The following is an 18,031-nucleotide window of genomic DNA, read 5'->3' as shown; positions in this document are numbered from 1 at the left end:
AGCCTCAATATTCACTACTAGTCCTTTACAGGGAAGGTTGCTGATCCTTGCCTCAGGGCGGGGGGCCTGATGCCAGGCCAGGGATCCCCTCTGGAGCGGGGCACAAGCGGAGACCTGGAATCCTGGTTCAGGATCTGGCCCAAGTCCCTGTGATCATCCTCCACTGTGATGCTGTCACCCGGGAGGCCTCCAGCCTGAGAAGGGGCATAGAGGTTTTTACTGTAATTCTTTGGGCCTGGGAAGGGGAAGTGACTTGTCCAAGGTTACACAGGGTGGACGCCAGAGCCAAAGTGTAACCTCGGCCCGGTGCTGTACCTCTGTGGTGTCCTTGGCAGTGGGCCGTGGTGCTGCGCTGGGAGACCAGGGCAGGTCTTGGCAAAGCATCCGGGCATGCCTGGGTAGAGGGCGAGGACAGGGCCTCTTGTCTCGTTGCGCCCTCTGTTGGTTGACAACTCAGCAAGTGTCATGCCCCACCTGGCAAAGTCAGAGTTGGCAGTGACGTGGCTGTGGCCACACTCAGGACATGCATGCTGCTTGTCTGTGTGTGTGTGTGTGTGTGTGCATGCGTGCATGTATATTTCAGATATTCCATCCGCTGTCAGCTAAGCTTCCTTGCTGGCCCCCTCGCTGTTCATGCTGGTGCTTGTCTGTGTGTGTGTGTGTGCGTGCATGTGTGCATGTATATTTCAGATATTCCATCCGCAGTCAGTAAAGCTTCCTTGCTGGCCCCCTCGCTGGTCATGCTGGTGCTTGCCCCTTTGTGTCTCAGCTTCCAACCCCAGGCAACCCACCGCGTTCTGTCCGTCTTCTTCAAGCCATTCTTGAAGAGCCACTCAGTGTTACTCGGAAGTGGTCACAGACCCAGGCCTGAATTCACGTCCCAGCGTGGCTTGTCCCACACTTCAGCACACCTTCCAGGTCCTCCTGGGTCTCCCTGGAGGGTCCCTCACCACTGTGGCTTCTCCTTGGTCCTCCGCAGTCCCTGGCCTCATGGATCTCTGACTTTCCCCTTTGTCTTATTCTTCACCTGGTCTTGGTTTCTCCCCCTGCCTGCCTTGCCTCCAGCTACACCACCATTCTCCTTTCCATTCTTGCCTGCCCTCCCGTGGGCACCCCTGAAACTGACCCAGCATCATGAGAGCATGTCTGTACCCCCTGTGCCAAGACACCCTCTCAGGCCCTCCCCAGCTGGCTTCTGTAGTTTTGATCCATGAACATGATCACATGGCTGGTCTTCCCAGCACATCAACGGATCTGCCTCCCTCTGAGCCCATGACTCGGCAGGTGTCTGTTAACTTGCTAAGGGACTGCACAGAGCGACAACAGTGCTGGCTGAGGGCATGACTGGCATGTAATGTGCCACAGGAAGAGGGTGGCACTATCTCCCCAGCTCAGCTGTGGGCGTTCCTGGAAGAAACAAACCACACATGGTGTTCAGCCAGGTCCTCACCCAGGCAAGGGACCTCCTCTCAAAGTGTCGCAGACGCCACACTGCACCCGGTCGCCCTCCCCCTTTCTGTGGACTGTACCTGATGTATTTGCTATCAAATCCTTGCTCCCCCAGTGTCACTGCCTGAGTCCAGCTGCTCTCCCAGCCTCTCCCAGAGGGGTGTTCTAGATCCTTCTCGTTCCCCTGGAGATGCCGCAGCCTGCAGCCAAGCATCGCATCACGGAGATGGGGCCCACCCCTTCGCATCTCTGCTGATGGTCAGCTGTCCACGCCGAGCTTGTTACTGGACCATTGACCTGCCTGTGGGTATCGAGTGTATCCCTTCCCACCCTCCCCCAAGTGTTGAATTCAAGGAAAAACTCTCAAAATGGAAGGAACATTCTAGTATCAAAAAGTAGGAGACCTTGGAAAAGAGTTCACTGAATGAGCAAAGGACCCAAAAGAGCAAAGCAGAATGGATGATTTGGGGATACTTTTGTGCAGGGGAGCCTTGGACTCTTATGTGTTACACCATGACAGCCCTCCTCTGGCTTGGAGGAGAGGTTCAGCGAGAGATGTGGCCCAGAGGATTTTCGTGTTTTGGAAGAGCCGGGGTGTGCAGTGTGTGTGTGCCTGTGTGGGTGGCAGCCCCGAGGCCTCGCGGTGTGAGAGGCAGAGACTAGGCTTGTGCCCCTCTGGGTGTCTCCACAGCAACCCCAGCAGACCACACTCGGGAGCGGGGTTGTGGTAGGGAAGATCCCCTTGCAGCCTGGGTCTCAGCCCTGGAGAAGCAGCCCAGACAGAGAGCCCCGCAGTCAGACGGCAGAGCTCCCGGAGCCTCCTGGCTTTCAAGAAGCCCCTGCACCTGGGCCTTGTCCTTGGCACACAGGCGACTTCGACTCGCTTCTCCTCCTGTCGCCTCCATCATCCCCAAGTTCATCATCCTCCTCCGCCGGCCCAGATCTCTTTAAGAGGCGCTGCAAGCGCAGCACTTTGATTTTGCGGTCGTTTGGGGCGCTTCCTCGGGCCCATTTATCTTTATCGCAGGCTGAGCAAAGAGTCTGAACAGGTGATTACGGCTCCTTTTCTTTCTTGCGGGGCTGCAAATCAGTGGCTTCCCGTACAGCTGGGAGAGGCGCAGACAGCTTGTGTGGGACTCACACAGTGTTGGCTGTGCTGTGAGTTTATAACAGCCTTGTTTCCACACTGGCAGCAAACGCCATATGGAGAGAGAAGAATGCTGTTGGAGGAACTCGGAAGGAATCACAACGTGGCACACGAGATCTGATCATTGCTGTTGAAAGGGGGGGGGGGTGCCTTGCTCGAGTCACATAGGAGCTCGGTGCTCGCTCCCACATCCGAATAAAACTGGCCTTGGAGGCAGAGGCATTTACTCCGGGCCTGGGTTTGTGCCGGGGGACTCGGCTGATTGGGAAAGGGTGTGAAGGTCTGTTTTCTGCCCCCTGAGGGACCAGGTGGAGCGGGAGGTGGTGAGAAGACAAGCTGTAGCTGCACTGTGCTAACAGGTGCAGGCCGCAGACCCGGAGCAGGCAACGGAGACCAGGTTCCCTGCTGTGGCTGACAGTAACACTCATCAAAGTTGACATTTTATAACTGTCACTTGGGATCTTGTCTGCTCTCCCACACACCCCCCTGCTGCCCCTTCCAACAGAGTAGCCCACCTCCCCACCCGCCCGGAAGTGGCGGAGGCTAATGCTTGTTGGAGCGGCCATCCATGAGCCATCTGGGCCTGCGGTGGCCAAGCCTGCACCCACAGTTGAAGGGCGGAGTGAAGGCAGCAGTCCAAGGCCATTCTGAGCCACCAACCCCCTCTGGGAGGGGACGAGGAGGGAGACGTGGCAGGTGGCTCATTCTGTTGGTTAAAGTACCTGCTGGAGAGAAGGCGGCACCTTTGAGCACTTTCATCTGCATGTGACACTTAGAACTGGGGAATTCCTGCAAAAATATCCCCTACCCCCGGTTCACGTGCATGGAGCAGTAGGCAGTAAAACTCCTGGCCTGAGCCCTGTGCTTGGCAGGTGGGCAGACGTCCAGGCACAGGCTGGCCTCTGGCAGGGGTGCCCTGCAGGCCCCTCCCTGCCCCCCTCAGCTCTGCTTCCCCCCTTGCCGGCTTTGCGCTCTGTGGGCTCATGCTGTGTGGAGGAAACATGGCCCCTGTGGCTTTGGCTGACCAGTCCCAAGGCCTTGGCATCCTGGAGATGAGCAGGAAGTTTTCCAGGAAGTTCTGGCAGAGGCCCTCGGAGGACTCCAGGGCCCACTCCACCATGTGCCCCGACCTGAATGGCCCATTCAGTCATGAGCCTTCAGTGCCCCTAGAGCCAAAGGCAGGCCTAGGCTGGATTTGTGCAGACTCAGAGAGAGCCAGAAGGGAGATGGAACAGACCCCAGACCCTACATCCATGCTGACAGTGGTGGTGGTTCTAAGCAGGCTCTGGTCTGAGTACCTTCTATGAATTGTCTTGTTCAGTCCTCATGGTGGTCCTGGGAAGCAGGTGCTGTCATTGTACCCAGGTTACAGATGAGGAAGCCAAGGGGTAAAAATGCCCCAGATCACAAGGCCACAGTGAGCGGTGGAGCCGGGATCTGAACCCTGGCAGTGTAGCTCCAGGAGCCACACTCACTGCTACCAGGTCTCCCACTGTGCGTCGGGGGTTGGCCTTCCATAGACAAAGGCTCTGGGGACCCACGACTGAGCCCAAGCTGGCGTGAGGGAGGTGCTCAGTCCCCTTGCTGCACTCCGTCTCCAGAGAGACCTTGTGTGGATGGCTAGCACCTCCACACTCAGCCAGGAGACAGCCGTCATTCCTTCCAGCCCAGCCTCCCTCCTGCCAGAGTGCCACCATCCTCTTCCCAGCCCCCCTCATCCCCAGCCCAGCTCCAGATCCAGAGCTGAAAACCGAGGCCCAGAGAGTGCAAGTGAGTTGCTTGAAGTAACACAGCAAGTCACTGGCTCAGCACCGGGTCCCTGGGCCTGGAGTTGGTCCCCGCACTTGGAGTTCTGCAATGTCCTCCTCAGAGCCCTCCTGGCTGCTGAGTGGCTGAGTGCGGCTCACTTCCTGTCTCTGTTCCTGTAGCTCCTTGGCTGGGAAGTGCAAGGCTTTCATAATCTGAAGCATCCTAAGACCGGGCTTTGCTCCAGTTTAAGAAAAAAAAATCACAGCCACTAGGATGCTCTGAATTAGAAGTAACTTTAAGATGTTTTCCAACTCCCTGAACAAAGGGATGTGTTACCTCTCATAAAGCAGCTTTTCAGATGTGGTTTGGGCTGTGGGCGTGGTGAGATCCAGAGACACGTGACGTCAGCAGGCTTTCCCGGCTCTGGTCTCCTCTGTGCCAGCCCTGTCCTCACAGCCACTCTGATGCAGTGAGGCGAACTCTCTGCCACACCACAGCCTCCAAACCAAAAGCCCACGTGTGTGGGTCACGCTGACGGGACTGGTTTAGGTGACCTGCCTGCCAGCTGTGCCCAGTCACCATAGTCAGAGAATACCATGTGCTGATTGGCCAGCCAGGAGCAGAAACACAGTCCCCGGAACTGCTGGCCTCTCCAAGCACATACTGGAGGCTGGCACCTCCCTGCACAATGACCTTGGCCCTGGCAGATGCATGGGGTCCTGAGAGCTTGCCGGTCACCTGGCTGCATCCGTGCGGGGCCTGGGCCTGGGTCTGGGCCTGGGCCTGGGTCTGGGCCTGGGTCTGGGTCTGGGTCTGGGTCTGGGTTGCTGGACGGCCCGGCTGGCCCTCCCTGGGCCTCACACACTCTCCTTTCTTCCTCCAGACAGAGACTACTGCAGTTTATGTGACAAGCAGCCAATCGGGAGGCTGCTTTTCCGGCAGTTCTGTGAGACCAGGCCTGGGCTGGAGGGTTACATCCAGTTCCTGGACGAGGTGGTAAGTCCCTGCTCCCAGGGCGCGGGGTGGGGGGTGGGGGGAGCTTTGATGCTCTGCGATGAGCCCCCATTTTTGACTGAGGCGGGTGAAGATTAAACCTGTGGCTTATGGAGCTCCTGGACTTTAAGAGGACAAAAGCTGTCTCAGGATCTAAACCTAACAGGTGGCCTTGGCTGGTTCGCCTCCCGCCCTGGACCTTGTTGCTGCTGCTATAAAGAGGCGCCGTCAGCTGTGTGATGCCAGGAGCCTGGGTCACCGTGGGAGGCCTTGCCTGGAGATGTTGCATGTTGTCTTCCTGATGCATTAGGTGGCTCTTACAGCCTGTGCCCCATCCCCAGATGAAAACACTCCTTTGTTAAAGATTTATTCATTTATTTGAAAGCCAGGCATACAAAGAGAGAAGGGGAGAGAGAGACATCTTCTATCCTCTGGTTCACTCCCCAGATGGCCGCAGTGGCCGGGGCTGGGCCAAGCTGAAGCCAGGAGCCAGGAGCTTCTTCCAGGTCTCCCATGTGGATGCAGGTACCCAAGCACTTGGGCCATCTTCTGCTGCTTTCCCAGGCCATTAGTAGGGAGCTGGATCAGAAGAGGAGCAGCCAGGACTTGAACTGGCTCTCATTTGTGACGCTGGCACTGCAGGCTGAGGCTTACCTTACTATGCCACAGTGCTGGCCCCCGAGAACCCACTTTACAGAGTTGTGAAGTTTGACTGCGTCAGCTTGTTTCCTGAGTGCTTCCCATTCGAGTGCCAGCTCCCTGAGGGCAGGCCTGGGCTCCCATTGCCCCCGCTCAGCACAGTGCTCTGCACACACCATCAGCCAGCAAGTGCCCGTGGGATGAATGTGCGCCGGCCATTTCTAGGCAGTCTGACAGCTGTGAATCTGCAGGTTGCTGGTTCAGTGGTCCTGCTTGATGTCCTGGGGTCTTCCTTCACCTTGCCAGTCACTCATCTGTTGAACAAAGGCTGGTGGCTTTGCGTGGGCTCTGAGGACGGGATGGAGGATTGTCCAGGAGTCCCTCAACACTCGTCTGGAAGGCAGGGTGGGCACCAGGGCTGGCCACCTGCCCATTGGGTTTCTTTCTTTCTTTCTTTCTTTCTTTCTTTCTTTCTTTCTTTCTTTCTTTCTTTCTTTCTTTCTTTCAAGACTTATTTATCTATTTGAAAGTCAGAGTTGCACAGAGAGAGAATGAGAGGAAGAGAAAGAGAGAGAGAGAGGTCTTCCATATGATGGTTCACTCCCCAGTTGGCTGCAACGGCTGGAGCTGCACCCATCCAAAGCCAGGAGCTTCTTCCAGGTCTCCCACGTGGATGCAAGAGCCCAAGCACTTGGGCCATCTTCCACTGCTTTTCCAGGCCACAGCAGAGAGCTGGATCAGAAGTGGAGCTGCCAGGACTCAAACCAGCACCCATATGGGATGCCAGCACCTCAGGCAACAGCTTTACCCATTACACCACAGCGCCAGCCCCACCCGTCGCGTTTCTATCTGAGGAGGGAGAGAGAGGGTGGGAGGGCAAGAAGTGAGGTGAGCAGTGGGGCTGCCCAGGCCTCCTCCCAGTAGCCAGGACCAAGATACTGACATCTCTACAGCCCTCACACTGTCTGGGTTTGGGGCTCAAGTTCCTGTGGCTGCCTCAGGATCCCTAGAGCCACAAGCCAGCCTGCCCCCTGGACACCTCCACCAAAGCCACACAGGCCCCCTCAAGGTCACCACATCCAATTAGCACCTTCTCCCAGGCCTTGGAGCTACTGGCCCTGACGCACCCCCACACAAGCCTGGCATCTGGGCACTGCCCCTCCAACCTGGTCAGGGGCCATGTGCACGAAGCCCCATGACCTCTCCCAGACTAGTTCCCCCCCACAAACTCTGCCTGGGTCTTCAACACAGGTGCGGTGCGGAGTCTCTCGTCCCAGGGGCTGATCGTTCTCAACCTTGGCTGAGCATTGGCAACGCTTTGGGAGCCTTTAAAACCGCTAGTGCCGGCTGGCACCGTGGCTCACTAGGCTAATCCTTCGCCTTGCGGTGCCGGCACACCGGGTTCTAGTCCCGGTCGGGGCGCCGGATTCTGTCCCTGTTGCCCCTCTTCCAGGCCAGCTCTCTGCTGTGGCCAGGGAGTGCAGTGGAGGATGGCCCAAGTACTTGGGCCCTGCACCCCATGGGAGACCAGGGTGAGTACCTGGCTCCTGCCATCGGATCAGCGTGGTGCGCTGGCTGCAGCAGCCATTGGAGGGTGAACCAACAGCAAAAGGAAGACCTTTCTCTCTGCCTCTCTCTCTCACTGTCCACTCTGCCTGTCAAAAAAATAATAAATTAATTAATTAAAAAAAAAAAGAAACGCTAGTACCGAAGCCCAGACTGAGGGGTTTGTGTCTGCGGGGTGGGGGGGGGGCAGTGCCTGCTGTTTTTATGACTTTTTATTATGGGAAGTTTTGCACCATGAAAAGCAGAAGTCAGCAGAATGGTTTAATGAACCCCATGCAGCCTTATCCCACTTCAGCAACAAGGAACTTGTGGCCAGTCTTGGTTCATCCATGCCCCTATCCTCACCTCTGTAGCATTTGTGACAAATCTAAGATATCATATAATTTCATCTATGAATCTTGCATATGTGTCTCTAAAAAAAAAGGCTCTTATAATACCACATGGGGCTGGCTCTGTGGCAGAGCAGGTAAAGCTGCCTCCTGCGGCTCTGGCATCCCACGTGGGTGCCAGGTCGAGTCCCAGCTGCTCCACTTCCGATCCAGCTCCCTGTTAATGTGTCTGGGGAAGCAGTGGAAGGTGGCTCAAGTGCTTGGGCCCCTGCACTCACATGGGAGTTGTGGAAGAAGCTCCTGGATCCTGGCTTCAGCCTGGGCCAGCCCTGGCCATGGCAGCCATCTGGGGAGTGAACCAGCAGATGGAAGAATTGTTTTCTCTCTGTGTGACTCTTTCAAATAAATAAATGTATCTTTGTAAAAAAAAAAATTAACCTAATACTAGCAATACTATTATCATAGCTAAACATTTTTCTTTGGGCTGGCACTGTGGCATAATAGGGTAAGCCCACCTGTGGTGCCGGCATCCCATATGGGCACAGACAGAGTCCTGACTGCTCCACTTGTGATCTAACTCCCTGGTAACAGCCTGGAAAAGCAGTGGGAAATGGCCCAAATGCTTGGAGCCCTGTATCCACGTGGGAGATCCAGAAGAAGTTCCTGGCTCCTGACTTGGAATCACCCCAGCTCTGCCATTGTGGCCATTTGGAGAGTGAACCAGTGGATGGAAGACCTCGCTCTGTCTGTAATTCTGCCTCTCAAGTAAAAAATAAATAATTTTTTAAAAATTAGTTTCAATTATCAACTATTAGGCAGCATTCAAATTTCAAATTTTCTCAACATTTTATAGACACTTAAACTTTTTAATTTAAGAGACAGAGGCAGAGAGAACGTTGCCACCCACTGATTCACTCCCCAGAGGCCTACAACAGCTGTGCCTGCACCAGGCGGAAGCAGGAGGCTAGGAACTCAATCTCGCCTCCCACGTGGGTGGCAGGACCTAGTTACCTATATTGCCTGCTGTCTCATAGGATCCGCGTTAACAGGAGACTGGAACAGCAGCCAGAGCCAGGAGCTGAACCAGGCGGTCCATGTGGGATGCAGACGTCTTAGCCAGTAAACCAGATACCGGCTCCCCTCATCTCCCCTCATGCACTTTGTACATGTGTGTCTAAGCAGTTTGAATTGGTCTGGATAAGGGGCACGCACTGTGATAGGTTGGTCTCCTTGACTCTCTGCTGCCCCAAAACCACCTCCCCCTGTGGTGGATTTGTTGTCCTCCACCAGGGTTTCCCACAGTCTCATTTTCCATTGTCACCCCCAAGCCATTTCTCAGGTTTCTCTACTCCGTGTCAGTTGCTGGTTGGATCTGAAAACTTGATCACATTCAGTCTCCCTCGCTGGGAGCTGGAGAGTAGGAGTGACTTCCTAAGGGTTCTGTGTCCTGTGGCTGGATGGGGCAGCTATCTGGATTTTTTTTTTTTTTAAGATTTAATGATTCAAAAGGCAGAGAGAGAGAGAGAGAGAGAGAGATCTTCCATCTGCTGGTTCACTTCCCAAATGACTGCAACAGCCAGGGCAGTCCAGGCAAAGCCAGGAACCTGGAGCAATATCTGGGTCTCCCACATGGGTAGCAGGAGCCCAAGCACTTGGGCTCAGCTCAGCCACTCAGTGCTTTGCCAGGTGCATTAGCACAGAGCCGTATCGGAGGCAGAGAAACAGGAACTTGAAGCAGCGCTCATATGGGATGCTGGTCCATCACGCCGCAACACTGGCCCCTGGGTCTTCCTCTCTGAGGTGGCAGCAGCACTTGATATGCAGAACCCAGGTCTGTTGACTAACATGGGGTGTGAGCTGGAGCCGGTTAACCCATGGTTCCTTCTTGGATTGCTGGGGCTGAGCCAGGCAAAGCCAGGAGCCAAGAACCTAATCCAGGTCTCCCATATGGGTGTTAGAGACCCAACTACTTGAAGCATCACCTTCTACCTCCAAGAAGCTGGAATCATGTGTACAGTGGGAACTCGAACCCAGGCACTGTGCTCTGGGACACACGTGTCTTAACCACCAAGCCAGACGCCTGCCTCCTGGGGTGTTGTGTGGAAGGCAGTATTCATGGTGTTTCTCAATGGACTGAGGGTAAGAGGAGAGTTAGCGATGGCTGTTACGCTGTGGCCTGGGCAGCTGGAAGGTGGTAGGGAGGACAAGGCTGTGGTTAGGTCCAGGAGGGGCAAGGTCAGGGGCTGCACCATAGACTCACACAGGTTGCCATGTCCATAGGCCCCCAAGTGCACCTGTTTCAAGGGAGATGGTATTTGATTGAGTGGAGTCCCAGACAGGGCTGGGCTAGGAGAGCCCTGGGGTTTGTCAGCAGGCACTGGCGTTGGATGAGCTCAGCACACAGGTGACTGCAGATGGAGAGATGGAGAGGAGCCATGAGGACCAACGGTGGAGCCCTGCAACAGGGGCTACTGCCCCTTTGGAAAAGATGAGGCGGCCGGGCAGCTTTGGGACCTGTATGGAGACGTGACGGGCAGAGCAGGGTGACGGGAAGCCTCGGAGCCAGTGAATTTCCCGGCCCTGTGTTTTGTTAGACACACACAGTCAGCTTGAGAAAGGGGCGGGGGGTCCAGTGGCCGCTGTCTGCCTCCTGATCCCGCAGTCCCTCCTTTCTCTGGGCCTATACCAAAAGCTGTTCTTCAGAAAGGGAACGTGAGCCTGGCTCCCTGTGTTAATGCGTCAGATGCCCCTGACGTCCGCCTCAGCGGAGCTGCCACACACCAGTGGCTGGGACGCGCCCCACATTTGTCTCCGCATCCCTGGGAATAAGCGCTGCCGGTTCCTCGCCCATCCTGACGTCAAGTGACAGCCCTGGGACGCCTCTTTCACACACGAAGACTTTATTGAGTTTTCCAAGGCTGGCGTAACTTCTGTCTGCAGCCAGTTTTTTCCTCTCTGCTGCCTGGAACTCCGAGGAGGGAGGTGGCAGCTGTGCCCTTGGTCGTCGCCGGCTGCTGGGGCACTCCGCGGCTCAGCCAACACTGTCCGTGCCAGTCCTGCCTCCCTGCTGAATTTACCCTCCCCCCCATGGAGCTTATTGAAAATAGCCGGTTCTCACCGGGCTCGCCACAACTGCGGGAAGGGCTCTCCACTTGCACAGCCCGCACGTCTGCCCTTTTCAAGTCAGGTAGAAGCCTGTGGCTGTTTTTAGATGGGACCCCGGTGACTTGCTGGGCAGCAGCGCTGTTTGTGTGCCTTCAGCGGGCAGCAGGAATGACTTAGCCTCAGTCTTGCTTATCCCGTGGCTTCCAGGGAGCTGAGAAAGACCCTCCCCACGGCCACTGCCCTCCCAGAGAAACAGCCAAAGACCCAAGTCAAGGCCATGACCAGATGTGGTCTCAAGGGCAAAGGGGGGGGGGTGCCCAGATGCCCCGGGACAGGAAGGGGTCCTGGCGAGAGTCAGCTGCCACAGGGTGACAGGGCCTTGCCATGGGCCTGTTCTCTGGGGGGGCCCTGGGGGGGTCTTGACCCGGAGCTGGCTTGTCAGAAACCCTACTGTCCCCACACCTGGGTGAGACTTAAAGGTCCCAGGTCCCTTCTGTCTGGAGTTGGGGTGGGAGGGCTTGGCAGATGCCCAGCGTCTCCTGCATGCCAGGCTCAGTTTCAGCAGCAGGGACCACACGGTGGACAGAAGGAAGTTCCTGCCTCACAGAGCTTTGCTCTCTGGTGAAATAAAGACAGAAAAATACACAAGGAAGGATGGTGTTTAGGTGGCGGAAGAAACGCCAGCTGGCAGTTGGGCACTTATTCAGGACCAGTCGTTACCTCAAGACCTCATGGCTTAGGATCATAGCAAGCAGGTTCATGTCTCTTATTTTTAGGCTTGGTGAGCCAGGGGTTTGGAAATGGTTTAGCTTAGGTGCTGCTGGTTCGAGGCCTGTGAAAAAAATGTGTTCCAGTGTGGGCCGGGCGGCAGTCACCTGCAGACTTGACCATGGCCCGAGCATCTGCCCCCAAGCTGACTCATGGCCCCCAGGGCATGCTGGCTGGTGGCAGCAGGCCTCGGGCGTCCTGATGGCCCTCCTCAGGACCGGGCAGGCTCTCTCCCGAGCAAGGCATCCGAGAGGGCCTGGCTGAAGCTGCAGTGGCTTTTATGACGGAGTCTCAGAGCTTCCACACTGTCGGTTCCCCCGCATCACTCACGTTGCTGCAGGCGAGCTCCACTCACTGTGGAAAGAGACTTCTCAAGGATCTGAATGGAGGGGAGCCACGGTGACTGACGGGCATCGCGGTGACTGCAAACAGGAGGGTGCCACACGTGGAGTCCTGAGTCGGGAAATGCTAACGGCCTTCCAGGCAGTTCTGTAACCCAAGGCCATAGAAGCGCACAGGAAGCCAGTGGGCTGCCACCTGGCTTTAAACGTGCCCGATTATCTGGCATTTTACGGTAAAATCATCTGCAATGCCTCGCCAGGAAAACTAACTCTCCCACTTCCCTTCCTTAGGGGCCACATCCAGTACCTACTCAACTCTGACTCCCTGTCACTGCTGTGAGCTCTCCAAAAGAGGGAGAAACAGCTGGCAAAGCCAGACTCTGGGAGCAGGGTTACCTCGAAAATGAGCTCAGAGTAGACATCCATGGAGTAGTCCAGCCCTGTGGGTGCTCCACCCCAGGTCCCCAGATACCCTGCTATCGGGAAGCTTCTGAACGATGTCACCCCTAAACTGCAGTGGATGGGAGCAGGGCTGAGCCCGTGAGCCAGGGTGGCCGAGGAATCCTTTCTCTGACCTGACAGACTTGAGGCGGGGGGCCATCCTCTGGTACAGAAGACCTCAAACAAAACGCTGGAAACCCCTGGCTGCCATGTTTGCTACCACTGGACCAAGCCAGTCGGCACTGAGAACCATGAAGGCAATGCACGTGCACACACACACACACACGTACACACACACACAGGTGAGAGGGGTTCCAGCAGGGCCCAGTGTCCCTGGTTCCTGGACTCTGGGCCTGGCACATTCTCTTGCTCAACTTATCCCTGGATTCCGAAAGCCAGGAGATGACAGTTTAGCCTGCGCTGGGCTAAGTTGGGATTCTTTTCATTTAGGACCACAGAAAGCCACAGGGAGCATCAAAGACCTTTGTGTGGTATCCTCCTGAGCTTTAGTTGTGGGTAGGGGTGCAGAAGTGTTCTAGGGGCAGCTAGGCCAGGGGTGGGGGAGAGGGTACTGGTCAGGGCAGAATCTCTTAGAATCATGGGGCAGACAGAAGGGACCCGATACTGCCTATGAGCCCAGAGGCTGGGTGCCCCTTTTCTCATCCTTCTGCCCAGTACCTGCCTCCAGCCAGGACGTGGGACACACGCTGGCTGCCGTGGTACTGTCGGGGAAGCCCAGGGCCCCTACCTCGACCTATGTTCCTGTGTAGTCAGGACTGCACTCTTCCCTCCCTTCTCTAGTTCCATGTCACAGGTTGTCCAAAGGTAGGCCAGTGGCACGCTCGGGTGGAAGGCAGGGTCGGAGGACAGTCTGTCTGAGCTGGCAGGCACAGGCTTTGGGGCTGAGCAGGCCCATCTGACGCCAGGGTCCCTGGGGCACCCCTTGCTGCAGGGCTTCCACATGCTAGCTGGGAAGCTGAGGTCAGTGCCCGGCCACCTAAGGTCCTGGCAGGAAATAGACAGCCATCCAGGTCATGAATGAAGAGACGTTTTCAGTGAACGGCTGTTTGTAGTGCACCGGCCCAGCAGGGAGCAAAGAGCGCTGATGGTGCCTCAGAGCCATTTTATACCACCTCCCACCCTGCAGGCACAGGGGAGGGACAGACTCAGGAGGTGGAGGGTGGCGTGGGGTGGGGGGAGGCCAGGCTACAGCAGCAGGGTCTTCAAAAGAGGGGTCCAGGGAGCTGCAGTGTCCAGCTGGGGAACGAGCTAGCAGGAAGCAGCCGTGGCCTCACGGCCCTCCTTACTCATGGCAGGGAGGGGAGGGGTGGGAAGGGACTCCGCAGGGCAGCTGTGTGGTCAGCACAAGCAAGATGCCGGGCCGGTGCGGGTGGATCTGGGTGTCGCCAGAAAAGGCCGTGGGGAGCTGTGCTTCCTTCCAGGCATGTCCCTGCCATTGCCTCGAGGACTCTGGGAAAGCTGACCGTGTCGATAATTGAGGAGCCAGAGATGGCAAGACTCATGGCATTTCTGACTTCAGCTTCCTGGCAGGGCAGGGGAAGGGCTCCAGGAAGAAGGAGGTGACATAGAAAGTCAGGCCGGGCCAAGAGGACTGCAGCTCGGACTCTGCCCTTTAAACCGGAGCCGGCTCCTTTGAAAACATGGCAGGTTCTGGAGACCATCAGAGGGAAGTGAGTTTTAATAGCCAGGACATATTTTCTCTGGCATTGTCAGGGTGATGATACAGTGAGAGCAGCCAGGAGATGAAGCACTCAGTTTATAAGACAGGGTGTCATGGGCGCGGACACTCCGACGTGAGGGGGAGTCCTTTGTTCCTTAAACTCAGTACAGGGTTTTGCTCTTTGTGTCGGAGCAGTACACATGTGCGCGCGCGCACACACACACCCACACATGCCCTTGGGCCAGCCCTGGGCTCAGGCTGTGAATCTGGCATGGGTCTGGGTAGAGGAGCACCCTCCGAGAGCAGTGGCATGGGTGCTCCCCGGAGCTCTGGCTTGTTGGTGCAAGCTGTGGGCACGGACGAGGTTCGGATGGGCAGAGAGGGGCCTGGGTGATGGAGATCCCAGCGCCTTCCCTGTACGGGGACTGGCTGCCATTTCCTGAGCCCAGTGGAAGTATAGCATTCTGGGCCGGGGACACAAACTCTCACTCGGTGCTCGTACCTTGTGGTTTAAAGCTTTCTCCCACTTCCTGGCCAAGGGGCTTCCCAGGGCAGTGGTTTCTGGGCGGTCCCAGCTTGTGCAGTGCCATCTGCCTGAAGCTGCCACGGGCTCCCCTATCCTGACACATGTAGCCGGGAGCCCCAGCGTGGAGACAGGGCCTGTCACGCCAGGTGACTCGCTCGGTGCCGAGAGCCCGGCTGGAGGCCTTCCCTCGGCTTCTGCCTCTCAACACAAATGCTCTTCAGGTGGCAGTGGCCTGACGCAGACTCCTCAAAGAATGGCCTTTTGATCCGGGGCCGGGAGGCCTGTCCCCACGTGCTCCCGGCTGCCTCCCTGTGGAGCTCTGTGTCTGTCCACCCAGCCGGGCCTCTGTCAGGCGGCCACTGACCTGAAAGTGACGTTAGTTTTCTAGCGCCTGTTTGAATCCCAGAGCTATGGTCTTCTTGGCGCGTTATGGAGGCTGATGAGTAAGCCCGGGGCCTTGGGGAGACCCGCCGTCACAGCGCATGTCCAGTGGCCCCGGTGAGGCTGAGTAGCCCCACAGGCCTGAGACCTGCAAAGCAGGCTGGCTGTGCTCCCCTGGGGCGGGGCCATGAGGCGCTGCAGACGCTGGGAGCGTTCTTGCCTCCCCCTGGAAAATGCTTGGCCCCTCTGGAACACAATTGCCAGCTCCGTCACTTACTAGCCCTGTTGTATCTGACCCTCTCAGAATCTCAGTTTCTTCATCTGCAAATTGGGAAAAAATAATACCCCTTGTGTAGTCAGTGTCCTTGTCGGTTTTAGAGGATTTAGGGGGAGTAAAGAGGGAAAAAATCACAGAAAAAAATCAAGAAGCCACTTTCCTTAGGGCACGTCAAGAATTCAGCGATAAATCATCAGGAAATCCTCACTCCCTCAAGGCTCAGCCTGGTGCCGAGGAGGGTCTTGGGGAGTGGCTCTGACCCCGTGGCTCAGTGGAGTCCGGGGGCCAGTGCACCTGTCCTTGCTGTTCCAGCGCCGGCCGTGTGACTGTGGGTGAGGCCTGCATTTCTCTGGCCCTCAGTGTGCAGCCCCGGATTCCTTCCAGAAACACCAACCTGTGGTCCGGGACCCAAACAACCGCTGTGTTCACGTTTTTCCTTTGGAGAAAACGTCAAACGCTGGCTGAGTGGTAGAAGCAGAAGACAAGGAAGCTTGCTCTCTGGGTGGGAATGAGCCCGGCCACCTCTGTGGACGTTCCAAGAGCCACCTGAGCTTTCCCTGGGTGCAGGAGGGTCTTCTGGGCTGGTGAGGAGAGTGTGAGGTGGTCTTGAAGTGGGCGGGGCATCTGGGGCCCCAGCAGAGGCCTCGAGGAGGAGTTCTGTCTGCTCTGGACAGTGCCTGCGTTGCCTTGGAAATAGCTGTGCCTAGGGATTGAGGCCGAATCCTTGGGTGGTGGATTCTGAAATGGTTATAAACAATTTGCAATTAGTCCCTTTGTTTAAATCAAAAAGGCAAGCTCACTCAGGCTGCTTGTTAACTCAAGGCCTTTCATCCACTTGGCAAGTGCGTCAGACGTGAGTCAAGGAGCCCCCGCACCCCCACCCGGGAGCTCAGGAAATAAAAACGGCTGGGTTGTGGAGGCCTCGTCTGTCGAGCTCGGGTTCCTGCGGCTGCCGAGGCGCAGTCCTACAGTCTGGTGGTGCTGAGCGGGGTCTGGGCTTTTGCGGTCCTGCTGCTGCCCCTGTGTGACCTTGGAGAAGTCGCTTCCCACTGCAGACCCTGCTGATCCCCATCCGCAGAGGAATGGGCGCAGTGGCAGCCCCTGGCCTCCTGTAACACGACCTGGGCTCTTTTGAGGCTCCAATAGAAACCTCTAGAAAATCTGTAAAGCGAAAGTAAGGCAGCCATAGCGTTGCTTTTGCAGGCCAGGTGGAGTGACCCCATCGGAGGCGACTGTGGCATCTGTCTGCAGGGTACTTGTCACGTGCTGGGCCCTGGCTGAGAGCTTCACCCCCTGCTGTGTGCACAGTCACCCTGCACGTCAGTGCCAGTCCCGTGTGTGTTTTACAGAGAGGTCACGCACGGCATCTCGGGCCACACAGCTTGTGAGGTCTGAGTGACAGTCCCTGCCCTCTGGTTTGGTGGTCAGTGGTTTCCTGATTCATCCTAGTCGGTGGTCCCCAGCCCTGGCCGCCCTGACGCCAGCCCTCACACTCACTCCTAGAGGGTCCGACTGCAGCGGGCTGGCACCAGTGTCTTCCTGGGGCTTCCCGGGGTCTCAGTGGAGTCACTGTACTAGAGCCAGTGTCCAGAGACACAGAGCAGTTTGGGTGCCTTGGCCAGGTCTTGCCCGCCCTCTGCACCTCAGCTTCCCTGCTGTGGAAGAACGGCTTGGTCAGGGGTCTCCTGCAGGCACTTCTACGGTTCGGAGCCGGGAGACGCTCATGAGGACATCTGTCATTGTTCCTTCCCACTTTTGTTTCAGGCAGAATATGAAGTTACCCCGGATGAAAAGCTGGGAGAGAAAGGGAAGGAGATTATGACCAAGTACCTCACCCCCAAGGTAAGAGGCCCTTGGACACCGGAGGCCCATCAAAGACGAGAGGCCCTGGATCCCTACCAGGGGACACAGGAGCCAGGAGACACTGGGCTGTGGCTGCCTGGGTCTCCAGAGACCCTCAACCCTCGTGCACCCCAGAAGGCGCCTGAGCTGGGTGGGTTGTGGAGTGGGTAGTCCAGGCCAGGCTCCACAGGAGCAGGAAGTCTGCTTTTGAGGGCCTAGTCCCCTCCAAGGACCAACCCACCATGCATACCCCAGTGGTGGTTGCAGGACAGGTGGCAGCCTGGCCTTGGTGGGGGTCAGACTTGCCCAGCGGAAGTGCTGGGCAGCGGCGGTGATGTGAGGCTGGTGTGAGGGGCAGGGGTGGGGGTGCGAGGCTGGTGTGAGGGGCAGCAGCAGTGATGCGAGGCTGGTGTGGAGGGGCAGGGGTGTGGTGCGAGGCTGGTGTGGAGGGGCAGGGGTAGGGGTGCGAGGCTGGTGTGGAGGGGCAGGGGTGTGGTGCGAGGCTGGTGTGGAGGGGCAGGGGTAGGGGTGCGAGGCTGGTGTGGAGGGGCAGGGGTGGGGGTGCAAGGCTGGTGTGAGGGGCAGGGGTGTGGTGCGAGGCTGGTGTGAGGGGCAGGGGTGTGGTGCGAGGCTGGTGTGGGGGGCAGGGGTGGGGGTGCGAGGCTGGTGTGGAGGGGCAGGGGCGGGGGTGCGAGGCTGGTGTGGAGGGGCAGGGGTGTGGTGCAAGGCTGGTGTGGAGGGGCAGGGGTGTGGTGCAAGGCTGGTGTGGGGGGCAGGGGCGGGGGTGCAAGGCTGGA

At 57.3% G+C, this 18,031-nt stretch overlaps 1 protein-coding gene across 4 annotated transcripts in view; it reads left to right on the top strand.

Annotated features, from left to right (window-relative positions):
- Positions 1 to 18,031, top strand: part of GRK5 (G protein-coupled receptor kinase 5) — a 207,901-nt gene that overhangs the window by 143,130 nt on the left and 46,740 nt on the right. For 2 of the 4 annotated variants that reach the window (XM_051824219.3, XM_089314238.1), the window contains 2 exons: positions 5,229 to 5,341; positions 17,157 to 17,234. In XM_051824219.3, coding sequence (XP_051680179.1) covers positions 5,229 to 5,341; positions 17,157 to 17,234 — 191 coding nt within the window. Of the gene's footprint in view, positions 1 to 5,228; positions 5,342 to 17,156; positions 17,235 to 18,031 lie in introns of those variants that run through there. The other 2 variants (XM_051824221.3, XM_051824222.3) reach the window with 2 other exon arrangements.

Source organism: Oryctolagus cuniculus, chromosome 15, assembly GCF_051225735.1.
Source record: "Oryctolagus cuniculus isolate XC-2025 breed Fujian yellow rabbit chromosome 15, ASM5122573v1, whole genome shotgun sequence".
In the NCBI taxonomy this organism is placed as follows: Eukaryota; Metazoa; Chordata; class Mammalia; order Lagomorpha; family Leporidae; genus Oryctolagus; species Oryctolagus cuniculus.
This window is presented reverse-complemented; position numbering and strand designations above follow the sequence as displayed.